Source organism: Protomyctophum parallelum (genome assembly GCF_964188405.1).
Source record: "Protomyctophum parallelum genome assembly, chromosome: 23".
In the NCBI taxonomy this organism is placed as follows: domain Eukaryota; kingdom Metazoa; phylum Chordata; class Actinopteri; order Myctophiformes; family Myctophidae; genus Protomyctophum; species Protomyctophum parallelum.
This window is the reverse complement of record NC_139715.1, coordinates 17,181,640-17,199,282: the sequence shown is the minus strand read 5'-3', so window position 1 is coordinate 17,199,282 and position 17,643 is coordinate 17,181,640. Positions and strand designations below refer to the sequence as shown.

The window sequence follows — 17,643 nt, the reverse complement described above, 5'->3', positions numbered from 1 at the left end:
TACTACCATTGTATTGCCAGCTTCTTGCTAGGTCTGTTTTTTCTAGTTTAAGGGGAAAAAAAGGGAATTGGCTAGAAGTCGTGTCCTGATTGCCGTGCCAATCATCATGCCCCTCTGTCACCATAACAACAATACCCCCCTGTCCTGTCGCCATGACGATCACGTCAAACCAGAGACCCCCATGGGCAAGGTTGGCCCTGACAAACCCAGACACACAGCCGCAAACAAACAAACACACAGAGACAGACTAATACAAACGCTCTGTGCGTGCGCGTGCGTGTGTGTGTTTGTGTGTGTGTGTGTGTGCGCGTGCGTGCACTCGTGCATTCAGGAGATGGTTACAATGCAATGCTCTTGTAGTGTAGCGGATCTCAACATGTTCCAATTGTGCCACCTGCTGGTAGGTTTACACAACTACAGCCATGTGTTAGATGAGGGTAGAGGGTCATTTACTAGGGTATTTTGTTCTTTTTTGGGGGGGGGGGTGTCTCACTATCATTTTTGAGAGACAGGCAGACTCAGAGGTACAGCGTTACTGTTCTTTAGACAGACAGAGGTGCAAAAACTGGACACTCCATTTCCAATCAGCTATCCAGCCAGTAAAATACGATCTGCCAACCAGTACACACACACACACACACACACACACACACACACACACTCAGGCACGCACGTGCACGTACACACACTCAGGTAGGGCAGCACATGTATGCAGGCTGTGAGACAGTGTGTTATACCTCCTGGAGAAGAGCTTGAGTCCAGTGAAGGTCTTGTGTCTGTCCTTGCCCTCCGGCAGGTAGGAGGCCAGCAGAGCGACCGAGGGCAGGCTGGACGAGGACGAGTTGGACGAGGACGACGCTGAGCTTCTCTCTCTGTCTTCCACTGTCCCTCCTCCTCCTCCTCCTCCTCCTATCTCAGCCGAGATACCACCACCACCACCCGAGACCACCTGGGTAGAAGCCGGGGGGGGTTCCAAGGCCTCGGGTCCAAGGCCGTCCCCACTAGGATACGCAGTGCCTGCTGGGGGCTTAGGATCCATGGCATGGCAAGTGTGAATTCACAGGGGGGGGGGGGGGGGGACTTTTGCTGTTTGCTAAAGCTCTTTTTTTTTTGGGGGGGGGGGGTTGTGTCTCTGGTCAGTGTGCGTGTCTGTCAACGCGTGCGTCCCCCCCCCACTCCCCGTCTCACATCTTGTCCCGACGTCGTCCAGCTCTCGAAGGGACTTGAATGTATTCTCTGCGGAATTATTCCTCCTTCCTCGGATTGTTTCCTGTCGAGACTCGAAACGACTCTTCGTAACACGAACTAAAAGGAACGTTCCCGGGTGGTTGAAGCATATCCGGCCTGTGGCCCCCTGGTTCCGCTGGCGTGCATCCCCCCCAGGACAAACCGGGTGGAAATGTTCAGCATAATAAGATAATAATAAAAAAGAAGACGTCCCGGTTCAATTTCCACCGAAGCACCGGACACAATCTGAATCACCGGACACAATCTGAAGCAGCCACAGGTGTCAATAAAAGGTGCTCGTGCTGAACACCAAGGCCCTTTTTATTTTCACAAACGACCCTCTAAGGGCGGAGTTTGAATAGTTCCCACAGTTTGAACAGTTTGAATAGCCGCATGGCGTCTTGACAGATAAACACTCCCAGGGCGCAACCGCCACGGCCACAAAGTCAACTGGTCCTGTTGCGCCGCGGCAGACAAGCGTGGCCTCAGCTGTACACTCACACAAAGATGGACTACACGGCCACACAGAGAACTACAAACATGGCTGCCACCTACAAAGTCAACAATCCACACACGACATATTAGGAGGCAAAGGTCTCTTCACAAGCCATAAGGCGAGGTGTGTGTGTGATTAGTGTCCATGTACCACAAAGCCCTGAGGGACATAATCCCTGCCTGCATTCCTCTCTCTCTCTCTCTCTCTCTCTCTCTCTCTCTCTCTGTAGGTCTCTCTCTCCAGTCTTCCTGTTGAATCGCTTGCAGTCTCAACCGTCATCAGTAGCAGGACTGCAGAATAGCAGAAATAGTTTTATTCCAACACTTCCCCAGTCCTCCAGTCAGTGCCATTATCCTCTCTCTCTCTGTCCCAGTGTCTCTCTTCCTTTGTCGTGTTCTTCTTGTTATTTTCTTCTCTTCCTCTTCTCTCTCTCTCTTTCCTTCCTCCCTCCCTCCCTCCCTCCCTCTCCTATGCTCTTGTTACTTGTGTCTAGTTGTCAGGCAGTTAATTACACTCACACACACACTCACATCTGAGTCCCGCGTTGACACGCACACAAAACCCGAGTCGCGCGCTGACAGATGAACGTGCTGCCCGGGGGAGCAGTCTGCTGTCCACTTACTTACTCGCGCTCGACCTGTGCCCGCACACACACACTCGCGCACGCACGTTCGTACGTACGCACGCACGCACGCTCGCTCACACACACACACACACACACACACACACACACACACACACACACACACATACACACACACACGCTCTCCCTAACAGATCCTCTCTAGCCACCCGGCTAGAACCAGGAAGCAGAGAATCATAACAGTCAGGACCCCCCACTTTAGCTGTCCCAATGAGCTGCCTGTCTCAAAACTCTTTCACTGATTGATATAAGCCGACTTGGTTGAGCTATAACTGACAGTCTGACACACTATTGAAACAAAATCGCTCTCTCTGTTCCGGGGGGAGAGGGGGGGGGGGGGGGAGCAGCTCAATGGGAGTACATGGCTTTCACAGAGCAGACAGAGAGTCTGTCTGTCTGTCTGTCTGTCTGACAGGCAACCTGTCGGATTCTTCTGATAACCGTCTCTTCTCCCCGTAAACCAATCTATTCTACAAGCTTGCAGATCGGCTATTTTCATTTCATGAATAAATAAATAAAATACCAAGAAGTTCCATAAATTAGAAAACAAATGCTTGAGAAGTCGTGACAATAGAGAATAGACCTACAAGCTCACAAGGTGTCACTTTGCGGCACGTTGTGAGCTTGTAGATCTGCTATTTTCACTATTTTGGGTCTTGGCTGGGGAGATCATCACATTTCTCTATTGGGTCTCAAGCTAAAACGTTAAGGGAACGAGTGAGAGCCAGAAGGTTTGGAAGTGGTTAACCAGAGTGGACGGTCTGGACACATGTTATACTTTAGCTATTGAAAAACAGCAAATCTACAAGCTCATAGCGAGCTTGTAGGTCTGCTATTTTTTTTTTTTTCGTGAAAATGTGGCCCAAATCTTTGAATATATATTCTTTCAGAGTGAATGTTTTTTAACTCAAATCATATTTTCAGATGAGGGTCAGCGGCCAATTACATATATTTTTGGGGGTGACATAGAAACATGAGGTTTTTCAAGAATCTGTAGAATCTGCCTTAGTCCAAAATGGGTTAAAAGAGAGCGAAAACAACTTTAGGAATATATATGGCAGCTGCTGACAGATCACTTGCCCAGGGAGCTATCTACTCTGATTTATAAAGGAAGGGATTAGAGAGCCCCCGCTGTGCAATGCCTTCTGATGTGTGTTGTGTATAAATATATATATTTTTCCTAATGAATAACTGACTGTAATGTGTATGTGCTGCTCGCCCTTTCCTCTTTTTTTAGTTTTTTCTTGTCTCTTTTATTGTATTGTGATTTTAATTTACACTTTTCTAGTTTGTCTTACTTTATTTGTATACAATTTACGATTCATCTTTACGTGGAAGAAACGTAAAAATTCAATAAGAAATGTATTTGGCCGCCAAACCCCCATCTGCCGCGCTACGAGCTTTTTCAATAGCTAAAGTATAACACAAGGCTTAAAAACACCAAAAGGGGTTCCCGCCCAGAATGGGTGGTTTACCCAACATCCTGGTGGAGGTGGCAGTGCATTCTTAGCCACTCTGTTAGTAGGTCAGACAGGAAAGTATACTAAAGGTAACAGAAGCGGTCTATCTAACGTTACTGACACAGGGAACACAAAGTGTTTAAAAAAAGAAACAAAGCCCGTGTCCTGTTTGAGACTGTGTGTCAAGTGTTGTGTAACGCGGCACGTTGGATTATAGCCATAAACGCATCATAGGGTTCCCGCCCTTCACACACACACACACTCAAAGTAAAGTCCAAATCCACATGCACCAATGCAACTCCTTGCGACAAAAAAAACTGATTTCTAGCAAAAGATGTATTAGACTGCTGAACAAGAGCTAAGTCTGATGCACAAAAAGCTAAATACTTTAGCTATTGAAAAATAGCAGATCTACAAGCTCATAGCACGGCACAGAACTTGTAGGTCTGCTATTTTTTTTAAATCGTGAAAATGTGGCGCAAATCTTTGAATATATACTGTGTACGTTTTTAACTCAAATCTTTGCCTGTGCATGGGGGGGTCCCTGGAACAAGATATTTTCAAATGGGGGTCGGCGGCCAATTTCATATATTTTTGGGGGTCCTTGACATGAAATAGTTTGAGAACCGCCGATATAGAAACATAGGTTTTTCAGAAAACTGTCTGTCATTCTGTAGAATCGGTCTCGGTCGAAATGGGTTAATAGGGACTCCTTTTATTTATACTCATACATACTGTACATTCACCCTTGATGAACTTTTATTTATTATGCTCTGACAATTGTCCTCTCTTTATCCTTTTTAAGTGCATCATGAGTCTGCACAACCAAGTTTTTCACCCACCTTACAAGTGGTTGAAAAAGTACTCAAATGTTTTACTTAAGTAAAAGTATAAATACTGCAATGTAGATGCACTCCGTTACAAGTAAAAGTTCCGTATTGAAAATGTACTCAAGTAAAAGTACAAAAGTATGGGCTTTGATATGTACTTAAAGTACTAAAAGTAAAAGTATGGGCTTTGATATGTACTTAAAGTACTAAAAGTAAAAGTACTCGTGTTGCAGAATGTCCCATTTCACAAATTCAAATGTGTTCAAAATATTGTGAAAATAGTCGATCTACAAGCTCACAATGCGTCGCGATGCGACGCATTGTCAGCTTGTAGATCTGCTATTTTCACATGGCCGAAATGTATATAGGGTTGACGTGGTAAATGTATGTTTTCTAATCAAAATTAAAATCTCGGCCCAGGCCGTAGCGTAACGGTCTGGGCACCGGACTGGTGATCCAGTCGCGGTGTGCCGCGGGTTCGACTCTCGGACCCGACACGGCCTTTACCGCATGTCATCCCCCCATCTCTCTCCCGTTTCCTGTCAGCCTACTTTCTATCCCTTAAAAAATCAATAAAGGCGTAAGCCGCAAAAAAATATCTTAAAAAATAAAAATAATAATAAAATCTCCAAAGTAACTAGTAACTAAAGTTTTCAAATAAATGTAGTGGAGTAGTAAAAGTAAAAAAATTTGCTCTGAGATGTAGTAGAAGTAAAAGTATTGGAAATTAGAAATACTCAACTAAAGTACAAATACCTCAAAATTGTACAGTACTTATTTAGTTTATTTAGGCTAGAAATGTCGCGATACTGTATCGGTATCGGCCCTTTTTGGTCATATCGGTATCGGCAAATATGCCAGTCTAACCACAGATCCGACACAGGGGTAAGGGGAGGGTAGTTTAGAGACCAGGATTACTGCATGTTTTTCGTGAGGGTACCTACCCTATAGGGGACACGGGAGAACATGCAAACTCCACACAGAAAACATATCATTTTTGGGGTCCTTGACATGAAATATTGAGCACCACTGATACAGAAACATAGGTATTTCAGCAAGCTGTCAGGATTTCGACATCACGCCTAAATGGGTTAACCATTGCCCCTTGGGGGAGTGGTTAACCAGGCCAGATAAGATAAGTAAGTAATAGCTATAGCAGAACAATGTTTAAGCTTGGGGGCAATATGTCAGAGGTCTGAGAATGAATGAGGTGCAAAGCAGCAGAAAAGAAAATGCTGGCCAGGCTAATCAAATCAATTTAAATACAAGACAGACAAACACATAAACAAACAAACAAAAAAACAAAAATCCCTGAAAAAAGGCAGATATTTGTCCGTAGCAGATATATCTGTATACGTTGATGAAAAGTGACAGTATAAGCTTCTTCAGGTCATCTTGAACGAGCGTCGTTACATAGATTGCCCAGCAGAGTGCGCCATAAGCATTATCTGTGCCAGACTGGACTCCACACAATTGTTAACAAAATCTAACACTGGCCATGTCTTGTGAGACTAATGATTACACAACAGTAGTGGTTTGAAATGATCTGTTCTGCATTATATCATTTAAAAGAAGTCTTCACAATTAGAGAATGTAGAATAATTGTTATTTGTGTTCCACTGTGCCTATTATCTCTCCCATGGTATGCCAACATCAACACAGCATGGAATTGTGGACAAAATCCAACGACAACAAAATAAATATCCGCACGTGAGGCGAAATCTCATCAAACGGTGGCTCCGTGGCTCAAATACAGAATAAATAATGGACCTTGATAGCAAAGGTTGAAAACCACTGCAGGGATGCTATGCATGAAATCTTTATAATTAAGTTAATTGCTTTTTGTTTTTGTGAATTAAAGGTATATTCAGTGATTTCACTCAAAAAACCTTAGGTTTCGTTTTTGGCTGTGGGACCCAGCCTTTCGTCCAATCAGGATAGAGAGTAAAAAACGAAGGTTTTTTGACCCCCAGGGGTTAACTGGGGACAGGGAGGAACTCCTTATATGGTCAGCACACTCTATAGTAGGGAGGATTATCACAACAAAACAAAAAAATAAGTGATATTTGAATTAAGTGAAATCACTGAATATACCTTTAATTTGTGGGCTTCTTGGACTGAAGACCAATAAGTAGCCCGCTCACAGGCAGCAGAGAGATGTAGGTAGGGGTGTTTTTAGGTCGAGCGAGCGGTTTGATTACAGCGAGCTAAGAATGACAGGATTGCATCCATCGCCACCACCGACTGCCAAGGAAATTATTTCAGTTGACAGCTCTAATTTAATACATCCATTATTGAGGGAGGGTAGTGTGATGTGATTGGTTGGTTTCCTCCCGTGAGGAACACTTTAGGAAAAAAAATCACACCAACGTGTGAACTGAGGGGTGCCGTGTGCGTGGCGTGCGTGCACGCGTGTGCTCTTATCATCATACATCACTTTCCGTGCTCAGCCAATCAAATCATCAATCATGAATGCCATTCCGCCCAATCTCTTTTGGCGTCTTCACTTTTTCTGCCCTCACTTTTATCACTCAAAATGCTCAGCCAATCAAATCATCGCTAAGGGGTGATCAGCCAATCAAATCATCGTGTTTGTGTTCACACAAACAGACAAAGATGGGCATTGGAGGGGCCAGCGCCCCTCAACAAGAAGTTGTACAATCAGATATAGTACTAGAATGAAGGAATCAAATATAGTAGGCAGAACATGTATAACAGCTTGTGTAAATTGTCTTTACTTTCCGTGGGTTTCGAGGTGTCTATCTGCTTAGTTTGTAAGGGTCTATGCACCTAGATCAGGTAATACATTGGACATATTTTTGAGGGGTGTCAGCCTCTCCTATAAACAGCTATAGTGTATATTCTCTCTTAACACAAACATTAAATGCCACTGACAACAATGAATGGAGAATTATGTGTCTTACTGTCTGAGCAAACCGTCTGTCTGTCGGTATGTCGGCGGAAACCCTTGGCCAATAAGGGACCACCGTTCTCTGTGACTGTAACTAATCTTGCTGGTGTGTTCGACCCGTGCTGTACTTCACAAACCAAGATAGATACGGAATGTTTTCATTACAAAATATTTGTTGTACATTTTTCATGAGGCATGTGTGTGTCTCTGACGGCCTGGTATACATTAGGATGTGCAGCTCGGTGTCTCCGCCTCATCTTATGTGCAATGCGTGCAGATCTACAAGCTCATAGCGTGCCACCGAGTGGCGCGCTACGAGCTTGTAGGTCTGCTATTTTTTTTAAATCGAAGAACGACTGACATAGAAACATAGCTTTTTCCAGAAAACTGTCAGGATGTAGAAGACATTTTTAGAATCAGGTCAAAATGGTTTAATTAGCTATTTATTCCTAACTCTGATTTCTCTTTCCCAAGGGGATTTATTGGCATGGGAAACATGCCAATTAATGTACATTGGTAAAGCAAGTTAGAGATATAGCCCTGAGCTGTGTAACATCGCAACTTGCAGTCAAAGTATCGTAGGCACAAAGCTTAAACAAACTACAAACGAACTAACAGTAAAAAATACAAGATGAAACATTTCCCTTTTGCCTCTGGAAAATAGATAAGGAGAAGCAATTCTTGAAGTAATATATTTAATGCAGTGGCGAATGGACCTGGCAATGGGCCCCAGTGCAAATATTTTGTTTAGGCCCCCTAAAGAATTTAATATTTGTGGCTTGACTCTTTTTTCCCCCTTCTTCTTCCCCCTTCATGGGCCCCTTGGGGGGAGCTGGGCCCCGGTGCATTGCACTGGTCGCACTGTCCATATATTCGCCACTGATTCAATGGCATCTGATCCATTTGTGTGTACAGAAGGAATACACATACTGTAATTATTAGGGGTGGGTTCAATGAATCAATACGGCAATAATCGTATCGCACTTCCTTGCCGATAATTGTATCGATACAGAGGCTGCAAAAGAATGAATAACGTCTGCACGCCGTTTTGAAAGCTCCCCAAAAAACTTTATTTACCAAGGCGGGGGAACAAACACACAACGTTTCGGCCTCTGTGGCCTTCGTCAGGTATATATACCTTCGCCAGGCACCGGTATATATACCTTCGTCAGGTATATATACCTTTGTCAGGTATATATACCTTTGTCAGGTATATATACCTTCGTCAGGTATATATACCTTCGTCAGGTATATATACCTTCGTCAGGTATATATACCTTCGTCAGGTATATATACCTTCGTCAGGTATATATACCTTCGTCAGGTATATATACCTTCGTCAGGTATATATACCTTTGTCAAGTATATATACCTTCGTCAGGTATATATACCTTCGTCAGGTATATATACCTTCGTCAGGTATATATACCTTCGTCAAGTATATATACCTTCGTCAGGTATATATACCTTCGTCAGGTATATATACCTTCGTCAGGTATATATACCTTTGTCAAGTATATATACCTTCGTCAGGCACCGGTATATACCTTCGTCAGGTATATATACCTTCGTCAGGTATATATACCTTCGTCAGGTATATATATACCTACCTACCTAGATTTCATCCTAGAGGCTAATCTTTCCGGTGATAAAATGGCCACCAACTCACTGAATATGTTTCTTTTCAATTTTGACCATTATGATGAATTCCTGTTCTCTTTTCTTTTTCTATTTGTATGTCTCTAAATGTTTTGATGATTTGAACAAGGTGGACCCTCTTGTAAACAAGTGTAATGATTTATTGGGTCCACTCACAGTTAACAGTCTTTGTATTGAGTTGTCCTTGAAATGTACTGTAATTCTGCAAACTGTTAATAAATATTTCAATCAATCATTCAATCAACGTTGTATGTTTTTTTTTCCCAACTTTGGTAAATAAAGTTTTCAAACCGGTGTGCGGACTTATTCTTTCTTTTGCAGTCTGTTCTTTTTGTTTCCGAGCACCCGTTGAATTAGCCTGGGATGTGTGTGCACCTCCTGACCTCGATACAGAGGCTATACCACATCGATACGGGAGGACATGCCGTGTGTGACGTGGCTTTCGGCATCGGTTTATGCCCGACAGTTCCATCAATATATATATATATATTTATTTATTTCTTATTTATTTTTTCATTATTATCTACTTGCTTTTTGTGATATTTGTCAAGACATCGGCAAAAGTAAGTTCAGTAGGACACACATTCAAAATCAACACGTATTGTGATGAATATCGATCGTATCGCGATACATCAGACTTATAGCATGTCACGTAGACAGCATTAGAATTGCATTTTATGTAGTCATAGCACTTTATAGTATACAGTATATGAATAGTATAGTATGTATAGTTTATATGTACGCATGTTTCATGATAACTACTTTTAATGTATGCAATGTATTGCCATGCTTTTTTGTTCTTGCTTAATGTAAGTCTCTCTGGATTAAGAGCGTCTGCTAAATGCCTATACATTGTAAATTGTAAAATACATATCGTTCGTGAGTTTGTAGGCAAAACCCAGCCCTAGTATGTAATATCGTTGTCATTTTTTATGGTTCTTTTCCTATCCAATTGGATGACCTTTCCTGTCCATCCACTCTCTCTCCCTCTCTCTCTCTCTCTCTCTCTCTCTCTCTCTCTCCAACACCCACTCAGTATCTGCATGACTTGCATCACTCCACAGCAATAGAAGGCACACGATGCACCGCCAGGATGAACAGGAGAGAAAAACAGGGGGGCGATTCAAACACTTACCAAAATAAAACACCCACGGCGCCACCCACAAATGACCCACTTCCCCCCCGCCCCCGCTTTTCATATACCCAGATAATTGTGTTGACTAGATCAGTCAGTCCACCATTCACACTGAAAATCTGCCATGACCATTATCCTAATGAGAATCAGCAGAATTATACCAAAACACTGTTTTTGTGTCCTTTTATGTTATATAACGGACCCATACATTACCACCTAATAAGGTAAAACACACGCACACGCACACACACACACACACACACACACACACACACACACACACACTCACTCACTCACTCTCACACACACACACACACACAGGTGGATGTGCTGCACATACATGTACCTGCATCAACACACAAAAATACATGGACTCAAAACTCACACATTTTGTTCATTGTTCACACGCACACACACACACACACACACACACGCACACACGCACGCACGCACGCACACGCACACACACAGTGTACCTATGGGTGGTTCTAAGGGGAATTGTGGATAAAATGATGGATGCAGCTAATACCTTGCTACTGACTGTATGACCATTACTCCACTTAAGACACACATGGCCCAGAGCGCCGTGCAATATTACCCCCATAACTCCAATGAGAGCATTCAGTCCGTCTAATTACATTCTAGGAGATGAATAAATAAATAATCACTGTCCTCTGCTCATCTGCGCTCTCACTTAACATTTCCATCCAACCTTCCCGACGTTATTATCTTTTCTGCCGAGACGTCAGATGTGTACACGTTCCATCTCCCGTACTATTGCTGCTATCCGTCAGTGTCCACATCCTGGCATTGCCTGCTGTTATACCGGTCCAATATCCCTATTCTACTAAAATAGAAGATCTACAAGCTTGTAGATCTGCTATTTTTGAAAAATCGTATAAATGTGGCGCAAATGGTTGAATGTCCCTGGAACTACATATTTTCAGATGGGGGGTTGGCGGCCAAATACAGATAATTCTTGGGGTCCTTGACATGAAATATTGAGCACCACTGATATAGAAAACAGGTATTTCAGAAAATTGTCAGGATTTAGAAGACATTTCTAAACTAGAAAAAGTGCCCTTCTGGGCACAGGTCTCCACCAGGTTATCCACAGATCCGTGCAGTTAGAGGTAAAAACACTTTTCGGCCAGTTATAGCGCCACCTTGAGGCATGTGGCATTTTGTCCTGGGCCTAGTGGGAATGTGGGTGCACAATCTGACAGAAATCACGCGATGTGTTCATGATTTGCAGCATTTTGTTTGAAACTGAGCACTCCTGTGAACTTTGGAAGCCAATCTTAACCAATCAGGATGGAGTCTGAGAAATCTGAAAGACCGGTTTGGTTGAATGACTCTAGAGAGACTGTGTACCAATTTGCGTGATGTTTGGACAAAATCTGTAGGTGTACTGTGCAAAAACTTGTTTTGCACAAAGCGGCCTCCTGGTGGCGCTATAACAGGCCGTTCTGGAAAGTTTGGGGCAGAGGTTCATCGTTGGCATCCAGGGAGTGTGTGTACCAATTTGCGTGATGTTTGGACAAAATCTGTAGGTGTACTGTGCAAAAACTTGTTTTGCACAAAGCGGCCTCCTGGTGGCGCTATAACAGGCCGTTCTGGAAAGTTTGGGGCAGAGATTCATCGTTGGCATCCAGGGAGTGTGTGTGCAAAATTTGCCATCGACCGGGTTAACGGTGGCCGAGATTAGCTGTTCACGGACACACGGACGGACACACAAACGGACGGACGGAGTGCAAAACATACTCTCCCCACATGCCTTCGGCCTGGTGGAGACAATAAAATTCCGATGTCAGGCCTAAATGGTTTAAAGCTCCATCGTATCTCACACGGCAGCAATAATGAAAGCCACGCTTCGTTTTGGGGAGATGCAGCCGGTGTCTCGTCCCTCGGTCGGACAAGTGTGAAATGTCATTTCGCATTTAGTGTGAAATGTCAACACTAAAGTACATGAAACAGGAAACCACTGCTGATTAACCTTTTCTATTAGTTTATTATTCATTAGGCCATGCCACAGACAGACCCCTCATTTGATACAATTATATTTTATGTTATTTGTTTTTTTTAATCTCTCAGACCAAATCTACACTGCAAAACCCTCCGTGTTAATGGTCCACTTCACCACTTTTCAAGCTAACTTTATATAATTGGTCCTCACTAATACTCATTATAAAATGACACAATTCTTTTCTACTCAGTCTGTGTCTCATAGGAGGGCTGTGGGCAGAAACCCGTCCACCAGTGACATCATCGATGGGGAATCCAAGCTAATAGAAACTGCAGGCTTTCTATTCCTGAAAGGTTGCAATGTGAAAATGGAATCCATCGTTCTTCGCTCACGATAATACAAATGTAAATATCTTTTCAAAAAAAATCTGCCTGGTGGACGGGTTTCTGAACTGCCCACAGGCCTCCTAATGACACAGGCCACATAGATTACATTAGTGAGGGCCAATTACTGTATATGAAGATGGGTTGAAAATTGGTGAAGTGGTCCTTTAATTTAACTCTGTCAGTGTACATAATGGAACAAATGGACATTTGTACACTTTTTTGTTTCCTAACTATGGGACATGTAGCTCTTCAAAAGACCCCTAGAAGTCCCCAGCTGGCCTGGACCCCACGCTATGAACCAGTGCACTGTGCCCAACCACCTCATGTCTACAAGTCCTCTCTTAACAAGCCTGGCAGAAAGTCATTATCGTTGTAACTACTTTTGACATGTCATGTCACCACCAGACAGTCAGTAAAAGCAGTTGGTAATCCGTATGTGGCCAGCCCCTCTATTGTTAGCAGCCAATCAGTAGCTTGTTACTCATAGAATACTCAGAATGTCATGACAACCACCGTTGTTGAATATGCCTCTTCGTGTTTGAGCTCCATCCCCCTTTCACTTGGCTGGCGCGCGTGTGTGTGTGTGTTTGTGTGTGTGTTTGTGTGTGTGTGTGTGTGTGTGTGTGTGTGTGTGTGTGTGTGTGTGTGTGTGTGTGTGTGTGTGTGTGTGTGTGTGTGTGTGTGTGTGTGTGTGTGTGTGTGTGTGTGTGTGTGTGTGTGTGTGTGTGTGTGTGTGTGTGTGTGTGTGTGTGTGTGTGTGTGTGTGTGTGTGTGTGTGTGTGTGTGTGTGTGTGTGTGTGTGTGTGTGTGTGTGTGTGTGTGTGTGTGTGTGTGTGTGTGTGTGTGTGTGTGTGTGTGTGTGTGTGTGTGTGTGTGTGTGTGTGTGTGTGTGTGTGCGTGCGTGCGTGTGTGCGTGTGTGTGTGTGTGTGTGTGCGTGCGTGTGTGTGTGTGTGTGTGTGCGCATGTGCGATCCAATCAAGAAAAATACATCACAACAATACATCATTAACGTGCATTGCTCTCTGCCAAATTAACTGAAATTGGATGATGAGTCCATTATCAAACTTGATGTTATTCTGCAAAGAAAGAATCTATTCTATTCCATCCATCCATCCATCCATCCATCCATCCATCCATCCATCCATCCATCCATCTATCCATCTATCCATCTATCCATCTACTGTATCTATCCACCATACTGATGAGCCGGCTGCTATATCAGTAACTAAACTTGTCAAATGATGATGAACTCTTCTTTTAGCCATGCACCTTCTATATACTGTATATAAATATATATATATATATATATATATATATATATATATATATATTTCACTCTACTCATATTAGGAAAGATTGACCGATCCGTTTCCCTTGTTTTCTTTCTTTCTCTCAACCTCACCCCTTTCTTGAAACTGCAAATGATGGGAGCTTAGCTTGCGGTACAAAGCATTTCATCACCCACATTATTATTTATTTTTTTACAGCGTCAATCTGTGACGTGAAAACGAATGTTAAGTTGAAGTCAAACTCTGACACGTGGAGCTCTTGTCCAGTCCCGCACACCAGTGTTGATTTCGTCAGCTAAAACTAATCGACTACCATTTTTCACTGACAATAACTAAATAGAAACGAAATTAAAACTATATCGAAAATTTCATCAATAAAAAAAATAATAGACTAAAATGTTAGGAAGGGACTAGTGGACAAGATCCAGTATAAGTCATTTTACACTGTTGCATGCTGAAAATATTTCTATTTCATCAAGGCCTGTCCAAATACACTAGTCGACTAAATCAACCGTAGGTTTAGTCGACTAAAATCTCATGATATTTAGTCGACTAAAACTAGACTAACACTAAAACATTCCGGGTGACTAAAATGTGACTAAAACTAAATGAAAATTATTCAAGAGACTATGACTAAAACTAAAATAGAAATTTGCTGCCAAAAACAACACACAGGAAAAGGACAGCTTCCTACTGTACGCTATGCAAGCTTTGATTTTTATCGACATTTCTACTTTAACTTCAATTAAATATTTCTGTCATAATGAAAGCGTCCAGGAAAGTTATAGCGTAAACGTTAACGCCACATGACTGCAGTGTTACTGTAAATGGGGCCAATGCTATTGATTAGCCTACATTGATGTACAACACTATACTATACAACACCCAGCCTCAGACACCTCTCCGCTCAGCACTGGGGGAGGGGAGGCTACAGTACACGACTGAATGAATATACACATTCATCATGATTATTAAGTAGGGACACTTACAGTTCATCTACTGCGCTGTTATTTAGCTGTGAGTACTGACGTGGCCTGGTGGTAATTCAACTGGATAAAGGACATACATAAATGCCATTAACTTAACTTACAAAATAATGCCTTCTAAATCAGTAGTTCTCAAACCTTTTGGTGCCAAGTAGGACCCCGAAAATGATGTTTGTCCACGGGAACCCCATTTGAAAATGTTTTGTGCCAGGGACCGACAGAAGAAAGATTATTCAACATTGACAGATTTGACACAATCTGAATCAATTGGAACCGTTGGCAAGGGGAAGAGGGAAACATGATGAAATGGGCATCCTGAGCCTTAATCTGATGCAATGAAAAGGCATTTATATGTATTATTTATTTATATGCTATATTAACATCAGTTTAACATCAGAGTACTGGTTGGATCTGCAGGAGCCTGGTGGTGTGAGTGGCAGCACTCAGACTGAGTGAAGGGTCTAGCCGGGAGCGTACCTATGTTCCCCAGGTTCTATGTTCCACACCATGCAACAAAAGGTTCTTTGTTCCCCACTTAGAATAAACCTAAACCTAAGCCAGAAACCTAACCTAGTCATTTTAGTAATTCTAGTAAGACTAAACGTATTTTAGCAACTTAAGTCTTAGTGTTACTTTTAGTAGCAAATTCTGATTTAAGCTCAGTCTTTGAACAATCCATTGAACTTTAGGCCTGCCTAGGCTACTTAAACTATCTAGTTAGCCAACAAAAAAATAACACTGGCATAAAATAAACTAAAACATAATTGCTCAGACTCTTCAACAAAGATGGCAAAAAAAAACATTCTTTGTTCTGTACTTATACATACAATTGTATAGTACAAAACACTGAAGTCCTTAAACCAGAAACCTATAACGCTAACCCTAAACCCTAAGGTAAGTGGGGAACATAGAAGCTGGGGAACATAGAACCTGGGGAACATATAGGGATGACCCCGTCTAGGACCTCCAAATTGACACAAAGTAGACCGCGGACCCCTAATTGAAAAGATATGCCAAGGAGAAGACAATTTTTACGGCTCTTAAATCAATGTTAATGTAACTCTGAGCGGGTCCATTTGTACACTCTCAGAGTTACAGACCCATAAGGGTCCATTTGGCTAATTGATAGTTTTATCAATTAGCTGGGGACCCCCTGGAACTGCCTCAAGGACCCCTGGGGGGAACTGAACTGAAATGCAACAGAACATCACAGAATTTTGTTCAAATCCATATTTCCTCCAGTGACTATTTTGAGATTCTCCTTCTCAAATCTGGCACAAAATATTTTTGAGATGGGGGGTCCGCAGCTAAATACATATCAATTTGGGGGTCCTAAAGGTTTCAGGTTTCCTCTACACATTATTTGCATTGATTTTCATACCACGCTGAATAAGCTCTATGCAGCCATTTTGGAAAGAACTTGGGCCCCTTCCCTTCTTCCTTCACAGGTGTTACCGATGATACTAATGAAGGCTCTGTTCCATTCTGGTCAAACAGAGTCAGGACGGGTGCTGCTGTATTGTCCATGTTGGCTCACTGGAAACACTCTGCTACACCAGTGGGTCTCAAAGTGTCCTTGAGTGCGTTCCAAACGGCCCGTACAGGCGTGTAACTCAGAGTTTCTCTAACTCAGAGTTATGGGGGTCTTTGAATTTTTTTTTTTTTTTACTTTTCTTTTTTTCTTTCAAAACTTTTTTATTTTTTTTTTATTTTTTTTACAATAGAAACGCTGGCCACTGGTCTGTGTTTCTATTGTAGTGTACTGACATGGATTGTGTTAAGAGTTATTCTGTGTGCCTATTGTACTCAATCCAAGGCAGAGGAAGACGTCATCAGTTAGCTGACGGGAGTGTGATCGACTGCCTCTCTGGGATAGAGTTGTCCAAGTCCAAATGTAATTTGCGGATATCTGCTTTTTTAATGTGTTCTCTTTGAGTTTGTTCTATTCTTTCCTCCACTGTCCTCTCCTCTCTGCTCCTCCTCCTACTTTGTCTCCCACCACAACGTATTACATAAGGAGCATAACGTCTGATTCATACTTAGTTGTGCATAGATCACAAATATAGGATAAGTCATGCTGTATGAAAGCTGAGAGCTGAAATGAGCGGCTGAACTCTAATGGACTCTAAAGCGCCCTGAAATGACATTGGTTAGGGAGAACTTGTGAACTCTTGCTTAACCAAGTATGGCTGTTGATGGCGTAGGCCAGTAAATGTAAGATTTGACCCAAAATAAATTCCAATAGTAATCGTTCAAGGTTTGTTATGATCCTAATAGGGTCATCCAAATAACATATAAAAAATCACACCTGTGTGAAGTGAGGGGCGCTAATATATTAAAGTCTAACTCATGTTGATTAGGTGATGTGATGTAAAACAAACGGTGCCAACACAAACATTAAACGCCATTAATAAAGAGACAATATGACGTAATGAGGGACAATATGACGTACATTTTCCCTTCATTGTCAATGGCATTTTTAAAACAAACATTGAACTAAAAACAAACATTAAACCTGTATATAGGAGGGGCTAGCGCCCCTCAAAAATGGATTATTATATACATTTTGGATCATGGTAAATTCAGGGGTTGAACGTTGGGGTACCATTAAAAACCTATATAATGTTTAATCTCTTAACTTATGCTGCTAGGAA

General features: G+C 42.4%; 1 protein-coding gene across 3 annotated transcripts in view; it reads right to left on the bottom strand.

Annotated features, from left to right (window-relative positions):
- dgkza (diacylglycerol kinase, zeta a) overlaps positions 1-17,643 on the bottom strand; it is a 141,392-nt gene that overhangs the window by 110,840 nt on the left and 12,909 nt on the right. The window contains exon 1 of one of the 3 annotated variants that reach the window (XM_083758984.1): positions 2,254-2,467. The exons of 1 other annotated variant lie outside the window; for it this stretch is intronic. In XM_083758984.1, the coding sequence (XP_083615110.1) occupies positions 2,254-2,255 (2 nt within the window). In that variant the 5' untranslated portion in view covers positions 2,256-2,467. Of the gene's footprint in view, positions 1-737; positions 870-2,253; positions 2,468-17,643 lie in introns of those variants that run through there. One more of the 3 variants, XM_083758985.1, reaches the window with a different exon arrangement.